We start from the raw sequence: 11,352 nt of genomic DNA on the forward strand, positions 1-11,352 counted from the left end.
TTAGTTCGTTTAATGAAAGCTCAACAAAACCGTAATATTTGTTTACTATTTATTTTAACACATCAACCAGGCAAGGTGGTGTTAATACGTGTTATTTGCAGCAATGTTCTTTGTTCTTTTGTGCGTGTCTGCCGTCGGGCGACTGTTGCACTTTAATGACAGTAAACAAGAACACCAACGATCTGTTTAAAATAAAATCATGCTATGAAACTTTTTTTGGCATGTTCAGTATAAGCATTACAGGAATCAACCATACCCTTTACTTTGCGAGTTTTCTCGGCCAATTGTTAACAACTCTTTAATTTTACCGTCCCTTTTATGATCTGTTGCATCCCTCCATCCTGCAAATCTAGACTGGTTTTTTTAAAGAAATCCTACCTTCAGCTTCCCTGAGTTATTTTCAACTTAAATGTTTTGTTCTTGTATCCACATACCAAGAGTGGTTTCTAGCTTTGTCGTAAGGGAGGGGGGGGGGGCTTGCTGAAAAGTAGGCGTTCGACGCCAGACACAAGGAGTAATTCAATTTCAACACTACCGTTTAGCATTGACTGGTCAAATAAGATAAGTTAAGTTCATTAGGTCGCAGAGATTGTATTTCGTAAAAGCCAACAGCAAGAGGTTGGTCAACTAATTGATTCCATCAATTGTAAATAGGTGGAAGACGTTCACCTGAAGAATGGTGAAAATGTAGTCTCGCATGTTGACTGGAACGAAACCTTAAAGTGGGGAACGAAATCATGACGGCATGAAACATTTACTGAAAATTGTTGATGGAGGGATTCGTGAAATTGAAATTTAATAGTTATTTTTTTGATAAAATGGACCGGGAAACCCCAATGATCACAAATTGTAGAAATTAATATCATAAATTCATCGATTACACAAAAATACATACAATAAAAGACAACATAATGAGTTGGATTATACATAAAAATGAAACCTCTGAAATTTCTACTTAACTTGACTTAATTGCATGGCTCTGCTAACTGCAGAAAAGTGCTTAGTGTCGAAGAGTAAATCATGAGCAAGAAGTGTTGATATTTCGGAAATAAAAAAAGTGTTAAAACGGAATTTATTTATTCATTTTGTTAAGCCACCTCCACCAAATGAACAAACAACTAATTAGGCGAAATCATCTTCAAGCCAATTGGTCACGTTTAAAGATGCACTGGCTTCGTAACAAGTAATTTGTGTTCATGCCAAAAAGTATTCATGAAAATGTATGCTGTATAAAAGAATATACTGAACTGCAAACAATTGTAGAACATTGTGATCATTTTGTAGGCAAGGATATAAGAAAGATTACTTCAACAAAAACATACAATAAATATCCATGTGGCTTGCTCTTTCCTGTGATGAAAGCAAACACATATTTAGAGAAAGTTGAAATATCTCTCGTCTGAAGCACTAAGAGCATGCGCAAAGCATGGCAATTGTCAAAACAAAGGCCTGAACACAATTTGGAGCCAAAGCCGTGAATTCGAAAAGGGCCATAGTGGTCAACCCATAGACAAACTCAACCCTCCCACTGTCTGACCATTCAATATCATCCACTGTAGTTTTGAATGAAAGATATACTATGCCAGCCTGCAATATGGTATCATGTGGTTATTGTACTATGGCCCATGTATTCAATGCACTTTGTTTCCAGTCTATACAAAAATAGACAATTTGAATAACAATTTTGATAACGAATAAATATGCATAATATGCAAATTTCATGTAGATTGGGACTGGCAAGGAGCTACATTTTGTAGGATTAGCAAATTGTGACCTGTAGATGAAAACTAAGGCAGAGTTGGTCTGACTCACTTAATAGCCTTGGATGATTTGCTCTTCCCAAAGATACTGTCAAGTCCGAGGCCAGCAAAAACGAGAAGCACCCCACCCCACTGCCTCGGGAGAAGTGGATTGGAAAACAGGATGACCGACCCAAGGATGGTGAAGAACTTCCTCGTAGTGGTCATTATGGAACAGGTTAGCGGCCCAAAGGTTGTGACTGTGACAAAGATAAAATGCTGCAGGGAGGAAGCCAAGGAAATCAGTTAGAAGGGGGGTTGAGGAAGGAAGAGATGTCCCTGTGGGAAGGAGGTTGTAGGACACACACATGGGTTTAAAGGTATTGTACAGGATTGGTAAAAATCATCATTGTTTAAACTCAGTCTGAAAACTTACTGATTATGAAGTTTATGCTAGAACCATTTTCCCTGTGAAATATTATTCATTGGTTGCCCGTAGAAAAACGTGTTTTATTTAAGATTCTTATCATGTGTTTTAAAGCCCAGAATAATCTTGCTCCATGTTATATGTCAGATCTCATTCATAAGCACAATCCAGTACGTACACTTCGATCATCGTCACAACACCTCCTTGCAGTACACCCTGTTAATATGCATACCTATGGAGACCGTTCCTTTGTGACTTTGGCTCCAACTCTGTGGAATTCTCTGCCCTTGACGATCAGGAATACATCTTCCCTTGATGATTTCAAGAGTGCCTTAAAGACACACCTTTTCTTACAATAGTTAACCATTCTTGTATTGTTGTGTCGTTATGCTTGTAGTGGTGTTATTTGTCCCCTTATAGTTATGTTGTTGTAGATTGTATAGTGTACTTCTTTGTAAAGCGCTTAGAGAATTAAGTGTTAATTATTAGGCGCTATATAAATCGAAAGTTATTATAATTATTATTATTATTATCTGTTTACAAGCTAGAAAAATTGCATGGTTTTTCACCATTTTCTCCTGTCGTCCATCAAAAATTATGCAAAAATTTTAACAGATCTCAGTGCTAAGGTTTTTGGGGTGTGTTGCTTTTCTGGGGCAACAACAATAGTTTTGCTGTGCCATATTTTAGAAGCTCCCCCGCCCCCTCCCCCCCCCCCCCCCCCCCCCAGGACAAGATGATTGGAAATTGAAATACAAGCAGTCTTCCCCCAAAACAATGACGCATCATTGAATATGCTAATTGAATTCAGAGGATTGGAAGGCCTGAATTAACTCATCCAAATTTCTAATAATGACATTATTAGTTTTCTAATTTAAAAGAGCATCATAAATTAGTTTAAAATTTAATTTAAAATTGATGCACTTTTACAAACAGCAATGACCTTTTCCAAAACAAAACCCCCTGAAACAACCAAACAAACAAACAAATCAAGTACATGTAGGACCTGCAGTCCCTGTATGATAATCACAGCCAAATCCTACAATATAAATAAATATTTAATGAAGTCTTTATCTTGAATTCATTTCTTCTATTCTTGAGTGGATGTTTAAAATAAATACACTAAAGACAAATATAAAAAAAATCAAGTAGAGTCAACTGTTAATAAAAAATGTTTCCACCCAATTTCTTTGAACATTTAGAAGATTTTAATCCCATGATGTTCTGTCCCTTACTGGTCTTGTCTATTTCCTAAAAACCATGGAAACTCATCAATCAAATGAGGGACATTTCCTTTAACATAATCTATCTCCTTTAATTCATCCAAGCTATAACTTCACCATAGATTGTTATTATGATAAGATCTATCAACACTTTGTTCTTATCTCAGTTTATAACATCTGGATTCTATTTTAGAATACTTCCTACAGAACCCAATACAAAAATCTAAGGTCACTTTTTTTCTCCAAAACAAATTGACAGTATTTTTCGAGAGCATCTCTTCTTGTTGGACAAGTCCCCTCCACTAAAGGTCAGGTCCAAATTGGTGGCAATGGCTTTGAAGTCTTAGCCATAAATGTAGCCACCAGAATTCAGCCTTTAAGCCTATTAATAATAACTTCAAAAGTTGGCTTTCGCTTTAAAAAGAAATGTTAATGCACTTGAAGTCAGCGTTTTACGATGGTGTACTGCTCAAGCAAGCTTGGCAGGATCACCCCACAGAGATTATATCAGTGTCCCATCAAAACTCATCTGACAGCGCCCTCTGTTGAATTAGCTTGCTTAGGCTATAATTTACCTCATGGAGACACACAAACTAGGGACAAAATCCCTATGACCTTGAGAGGAGTTTAAGTACACAATGTTTTCAAATACAAACTGGACTTGCCATGGAATGATTGTGTTGTCTGAGAAGCACAGGATGGCTTAACACCTCGTACCCTCTGTCCCTCCAGTTCTTCTCAGAACCACCATTATCTACATGGTGATGTCTCATCTATTATCCTTCCACAAGGCAAACCTTAGTCTTATTTGATACATGAGGCCAATATCATAAAGTTTTAAGCACATTTACTGAGCATGGTTTTTCACTATTTCCTCCTGACTCACACCCTTATGATGCCAAAAGTTGCACAGATCTCAGAACTAAGGTTTAGGCAAGATTGTTCAAAGGAGATAATTAAGGCTCAACAGCTTCCTAAAGGGTCATGATTTTTATTTGACGTTCACAAACTCAAAATAAAACACACTCCTTTTGAATGTTGAAGGCGGGATGAGGGTTAAGGGGGGGGGGGGGGGGGTTGAAGGGGAACAATCAACAAAGAAGGCATGAGTCACTTTCAAGCAGAAACAAAAATACCAATAAACAGTTGCAGGAATTTAGGATTCAATATTGACAGAGGTGTTCATCTGTGAATATTGCATGCTGCTTGATACCTTTGCTCATGTGTGGGAGCCAGTCACAAGCAAAACACATTCTGCCTGGTAACCTGTTTCCGCTAAGCAATTTCCTCAGCCTGCTAAAATCAAGACAGCTTTTTGAAATTCAGCCAGGCATAATTCTTACCTGACCGAGAGCACTAGCAGCTCCGAATGTAAGGATATTCCAAATGACGTAGGGATAACGAGAGACAAACTCAATAAACTGTATTCCTTCACCTGTTATTATGACAGCTAGGAAATGAAAGACAAAGAAACATGGATTAAAGAATGGCTAAAACAATCATTTGGAGTTATTTTATCTAAGCTTGCTGCATACTCTGAATGAGTTGAGATGGGTTCAGGAATGTTCAAGGCAAGATGAGAATTGCTCCTATAGTGTTTGGTTCAAAACCTTCTGATAAGAGATTGTTTTACTCAGAGGAACCATACAAAATGACAATGTTAAAGGAACACGTTGCCTTGGATCGGATGAGTTGGTCTATGAGAGCGTTTTGTTACCAGTTGTTATAAAATGCAGATGGTTGGAAAGATATTTTAAAATTAGAATACATGGATCCACACATATTTGCCTCAAAATTGCGGGGTTTTCCTTTAACTCTGCGAACTAACACGGTTGGCCATTTATGGGAGTCAAAAATTTGACTCCCATAAATGGCCGTCCGTGTTTGTCAACGAGGTAACAGGAAAACCATGCAATTTCGAGTGATACTTGTGTGGATCATTATATTCTACTTTTAAAATATCTTTCTAATCATATGCATTTTATAACAAACGGTTACAAACGCTTTTCAAAGACCAACTCGACCGATCCAAGGCAACGTGTTCCTTTAAAAGAAAACCGTAAAAGATGTGGACCAATGAAAACACTAAAGACCTTTTGCAATGTCAAACTGGTCCTGCTTTCCAGTCAGTGAAACCAAACATAGGCAAACCCTGAAGACATTTAATGGTCCAGTGGAGAATAAAGAGGGTACCTTGGGAGACAAGGTGAGGAATAGAATACATTTGTAGCACATTAGGGAGGTGGCAATAAGATTCTTAATTTGGAACAAATACATGTAGACAACGGACAACAACAATAATAATCTTAGCAATCATACAATCAGAGATGTTTCACGCTCCAGTCTTTATCAGATGAAGATGAAAGAAGGATAGAACACTAGCCAGGCAAACAGTGTCCAGTAAAAAAGAAACAAGGATGAAGGCTCTAAGCGAGACACTTACTTATTGTCAAGTACAGGACAGACCATAGATTAACATTTGCCATCATGTGATGGGAGGTGGTTTGGTGTTGTGTTCTCATCTTCTCTTGAGCAACTCCCGTCAGACCGTCCAGAGTTAAAGACAAAACCTGTAAGATAGAAAATGATAACTTGATTCTTAATTTGGAACCCATACACATAGCCTTAATCCTCTCATTAAAAACTTAAGGACCTGGGTGGATTTCCCAAAGAGTTAGGACTAGTCTTATCTCGAGTGAGGAAGAGTTACTCGCTGTACGTTTTTGATATCTCTTAGGACTAGTTAGGACTTTGTGAAATCGAACTCTGGATCTCTCTAAATCCCCCTTGTTTTGTTTACAAATCCAGGCGTGCAACGGGCGCGCAAGTGTTGGGCACCGCGCGCCATTTGCTGCAGTGTCTTCAGTGTCTAGATTATGCAAAAAGACACCGCAGTTGTTAATTTTTTCAAAAGAGGGCGCTTTTAATTTGGTTTCGTCGAATTAGTCGATAGCTAATGGCCTAAATCTTTCTAGATCCTTAATGGGGACCCAATCAGCATTAATCCCCACCATTAAAGCCATTTGACACTTTCTGAACAGAACAAAAATTAAAAGTTCACAGATTTACAAATATCTAACCCTAACCCTAACCCTAACCCTAACCCTAACCCTAACCATCTTCAAACACTCTTAGACTAAGGCCAGGCATCTCTTATTAGAGTCCAAACATTTGGGTGATGGAGTTACCATAGAGGGGGGTATTTAGAAGGATATGGGAAGGTCTCTAATCAAAATAATACACTAGGGTGTTAGGACTCCTAGCCATCTACAGGCATTCTTAAAATGAGGCCAGTCAATGAGTCGTACAAATCTTACATTTTCTTGAACAATTTTACAAGTAACTGCCCCCGCCTGCAACTCCACCTAGAAACAAATGTCGAGCAATTTTACTATAAAGTAAATAGTCTTACCAGTAGAAGTTCACCGAATCCAAATGCACTTTCTGCAGTGGATGAAGCTTTGCCATCTTTATATACAAAGGTTGCCACGCCGATAACAATTAAAAGCACACAGAAATACTTGAGCAGTGGGTAACGTTTTCTCGCTAGTAGGACCCCGAGAATCATGACTGCATTCAAAAAACAAAGAATCATAAAAAGTTTATAAGAGTCAGTAATTATACAAAAAAAATTAAGCTTTTGATTATTTTAAAATGTACTTGATATAAGTAAATTAATTAACTTGAATATGAATCAACAAAATAACAACAACAGTACTCCATATAGCACGGGACGTGTCGTTTGTTGTCTAATACAGATTGAGAGTAATGTCAGAAGACATGATTCTGACGTTTATTCCAGAAACATTATTTTTTTTAGAGGTTAAAAAGAGGATCGACCTACCTGGTATGGGTTTACATGACTTTCCCAAGACCTGGAAAGGATAGCTGACGTATTTCAGGGCCGAGTTACTGGCGACCATAGCGCCGAGGTAGCTGAGTGAACAGAGGACGTACAGTTTGGTGCTGGTTGTGTCCTGCCCTTGCTTGTGAAATAATAATACTGTGGGGGATGGCAGAGGACAACAAAAATAAGTCAACAAAAGAACAATGTTAAATGTTTTAAAGATATCAATATAAACCACAAGGGAAACTGACTGGGCAACTACTAGTCACAATGGTACAATGATACAGTTGAGATGGTATTTTGGGTGGTAACCCTACTCCGGTAAAGCATATAAATATTGTTGTGTTTATAGCTAGACTTATCGTGCTCAAGTGTATCTTTGAAATTGGACCCAGGGGTGTTTACGGACATGCAGATGGAGGAAACAAGTCTGTGGGTTCAAATCCCACAAGAGTAGCCTGTGGTGTTTTGGTTTTTTTACTTGATTTGTAAAGCCCTTTACAGTGGTTAAAACATAATGTGTACGGGTAAATATAGAATATATGAATCTTTATCTTCGATGCAAATAATTACATCTTAATCAACTTAACTTTACCTGATTTGGCAAATGTAGCATTGATGATGCATTGTACAAGGACGAGACAAAAGAAGTAGGTGAACCTCTCTTTGGTTTCTCCAAATCCATAATCACTTCTGGTTCTAATAAAGAGAAGAAAACAAGAATTTAAGTTTTTCAAGATGCAAGTGAAAGACCAGTCTGAGCTACATGTAGGATGAGCTGCTCAGTTAGTGTAGCTCGGACTCGGATACGTAGACTCTTGTGGTGAGAGGACTATGAGCAGACACAGACTACAGAGGGTAGGTGTAGGGGCGGCCCCGGCCGGGGGATGGATCGTGGATGGATACAGTGTTATCATGGAGTTAGTGTAGCCCTGGTAGGACATTCTTTACAATGCGGACACAAATTTGACAACAATTTTCTTTATTTTTTACCTGATTTGAGAAGTTGAAATTCCGTTCATATATTTATAGTGTCCCTCACTAGATTTTCAACGAGTTCACAGCTAACAAATATATCTCGTAGGAGGTCCTGTTTTCGATGTGTCCCTAAAATCATGGCAAATCTTTACCTCTCTGTGCGTGATGTAAACAATCCCTAGATACAAATTGTGTGGTTTTATTTGCCAAGCAAAGAATACGGAACACTCACAGAACACTTGCAGTTTCTGCAGATGTTTCTTCCATGTGTGGCTTCACTGGGAAACCATTCTTTCTCGTTTGCCGTGAAAACAGGAAAAACTCAAAACAAATGGGGCCAGTTGAAGTCATCGAAGATCGGTGTGTGGTGTGAACATTTCAATGTCCATCAAGTTTAAATATATGTTTGCATACTTCATATTAACAAATGAAGATAATTAGGAAGTGGGAATGGGAAACGTCAATTTCAAATTTCTTTTCACAAAATATCAACACCAAAGTCAAAGAAGAAAATTCAACAATTTTAAACAATGCGCGATTGGATTTCCGACTACGTACAAGGAACATGTGAGTAAAAGTTCAGCTCTCTGAGTCTGAGTTAGGCAAAAATATTTTTCAAACAAATTTGAATGTTTTTCGCAATGGTACCGGAGATTTTATTTACCCTGCTGGACTCCGTCGCGTTCGTTGCATGCAACGGTGGAGTCCAACCTGGGCTAGGAGTTATATTATTATTAGTGGTGTAATTATTAAGTTCAGTTAGCATGGTTAGTGAGTTACTCACATCTTTTCCTGTAGAATACCGTAGTAAAAATAGCACACGAAGATCCCTGCGAAGCACAGGATTAACGTTCTAGTGGACCCTTCTTTATGATTTGACATACCGGCTGATGATTGGGGGCTCGTCGAGGGAGAAAATGCAAGATCAACTTGTTGACTGTTTTTCTGTAGCTCTGTTCGATAACCAACATCAGAAGAAGTTGTGCCGTCACGAATTGGAACTACGACGTCCAATTTACTCATTTAGTAGTAGAAAGTGTTGCTCTAAACATTGAACTTTGAATTTTTGAGTAAAGGTTAATTCAACTGTTAGACAGGACACGTGGTCTTAAAAGGATCAAAATAAGGTCACAATTCTCTCAATGAATACATGACGTGTCATTACTTTATTGCAGCACGTTGATAAAGGAAAATACCGGAAGACACTTTAAAAATGAGTGCGCCACCAAGCGGCCAAATATGTTTATGAACTCCTGCGTTTCGCAAAGATTCTTTTCCCCGGAAGGAAAAACCTGTGTATTCTCGAAACGTCTCACTACAATTGTCAACTTATAATACTTCTCAGAGCTTGATAACGTTGCTTTAATCTCTGTTATAATCCCCCCCGCCCCGTCCAGAAGCATGATTTTGTTAAATATTTTCGAAACTGCCACGCCGGAAGTTTCCTATGGAAGTGATGAATCTTAAAGCCATTATAATAATATACACTTTCGGAACAGAAAACAAATAAAAGTTCACAAATTTACAAATACGCTCTAACTAACAGGGTTTACAGAAGGTAATGGTGAAAGACTTCCCTTGAAATATTATTCCATGAAATGCTTTTCTTTTTGAGAAAACATTGAAACAATTATCAATTCTCGACAACGAGAATTACGGATTTTATAGTATTATAGGGCCTATAGGATTTATAGTAAACACATGTCATGCCACGGCGAAACAGTGCGGAAACAAGGGTGGGTTTTCCCGTTATTTCTCCCGACTCCGATGACCGATTGAGCCTAAATTTTCACAGGTTTGTTATTTTATATATAAGTTGTGATACACGAAGTGTGGGCCTTTGGAAAATACTGTTTACTGAAAGTGTCCGATGGCTTTAGATTAAATCTGCAAACGTACCTTCAGCGGGCGACGGATCGTATGAGTTTTGTGACTGTTTGTACGTAATTTTGTTTTATCCCTGGTGAGTTTATTTGCATTCGCGACTGACTGCGCGCGCAGGAGGATATGAACAGAAACAAACAAACTTCACCGGCGGGACCCCACCCCAACCTCAGTGACGAGAGGTATCGATACGGCGCGCTGCCCATGGTAGCGAGGCTGGACCCCACCCCACCCCAACCAAACACCAAACATTGAGTGCGCCTCTTAAGTAGACAAATAAAAAATATTTTGGAATACTATAACGGGACTTGTCGTGATGTGCACTGGCCGAAAACGAGGCTGGGTGGATAAAATGGCACTCTGTATGATTCAAGTATGATTCTTTTCACGAAATAAAGATAGGCATATAAAATAATTAATAAACACCGAGGAGGATATCAGCTATTAATTTTCGTGAACTATAATATCAATGACACTTTAAAATAAGTATTGAACTATTGATTGCATAATATTATATTGCGACTCAACTTGCTCGTTGATATTCCCCGGGCATGACTGTGGACTCTTAATTTAAATAATATAGAGACACAAATAATCTTACAAAATAAACATGTCATTTTATCATTAAGAATACTTGGGTTTAATGGTTCCAAAATACCAAGCTCATTGCATTATATAAGGCACAATCAAACCGGCATTACGCTTTATTAAATTCCACGGTATATCAAACTGTCTGGAATGTCAATCAAACGTTTGGACGGTTTGTGCAAGGATGTATGCTTTGTGTTTGAAGCTTGGACAGCCCAGACGGAATTAATTACTTGAGTTTGTCTGGGGTGAAGGTTGGCGATGCAAAAAAAACACTTGAAGCCCGGGTACGGTGCATCCACAATCTCCCCCGTTCTGACCCCAGGGGCGTCAATCCGTCTTGAAAGGTGGGGGGGACATAACATTTACGGCGTGGGGTCCGGGTTTTTTTTTGTCCGCAGATGCTCTCTGGTTCAATCTATGGAGTCTGAGGGGTGATGTTCCCCCTCTCAGATTTAAAACCTATTTCAAGCTATGATGCACCTATTTTTGCTATCATGGTTATTGTACCTAAAAAACAACTCACTGTATAGCTTCGTAATATCCATTTTGTTTCTGCATTATAATGCTCAGACGGCAGTTCATCCCTGGTGGGTATTAAAGATGGAGCCTGCTATAAAGCTGAACGCGAAGCCTTTTACGGCCTTGGGTCCGGGCCTAAGGGCT

At 38.6% G+C, this 11,352-nt stretch overlaps 1 protein-coding gene across 1 annotated transcript; it reads right to left on the reverse strand.

Moving 5' to 3' along the window:
• Nucleotides 1-13: 13 nt before the first annotated feature.
• On the reverse strand, nucleotides 14-9,396 carry LOC139937559 (solute carrier family 35 member B1-like). The gene is made up of 7 exons (XM_071932762.1): nucleotides 8,999-9,396; nucleotides 7,832-7,935; nucleotides 7,234-7,392; nucleotides 6,802-6,959; nucleotides 5,833-5,959; nucleotides 4,733-4,839; nucleotides 14-2,018 (listed from the first exon to the last, which is right to left on the reverse strand). The coding sequence occupies exons 1-7, from the start codon at nucleotides 9,235-9,237 to the stop codon at nucleotides 1,809-1,811; spliced, it is 1,104 nt and encodes a 367-aa protein (XP_071788863.1). The 5' UTR covers nucleotides 9,238-9,396; the 3' UTR covers nucleotides 14-1,808.
• Nucleotides 9,397-11,352: the final 1,956 nt, after the last annotated feature.

The sequence above is a fragment of the Asterias amurensis genome, chromosome 5 (assembly GCF_032118995.1).
Source record: "Asterias amurensis chromosome 5, ASM3211899v1".
Classification (NCBI taxonomy): domain Eukaryota; kingdom Metazoa; phylum Echinodermata; class Asteroidea; order Forcipulatida; family Asteriidae; genus Asterias; species Asterias amurensis.

Excerpts from the sequence above, each read along its gene's own strand:
- LOC139937559 (XM_071932762.1), bottom strand. The coding sequence starts at position 9,237 with ATGAGTAAATTGGACGTCGTAGTTCCAATTCGTGACGGCACAACTTCT. Across the intron at positions 7,393-7,831 it reads TGCTACATTTGCCAAATCAG|TATTATTATTTCACAAGCAA; the intron begins GTAAAGTTAAGT and ends CATCCCCCACAG. Across the intron at positions 5,960-6,801 it reads GATTCGGTGAACTTCTACTG|GTTTTGTCTTTAACTCTGGA; the intron begins GTAAGACTATTT and ends TCTATCTTACAG.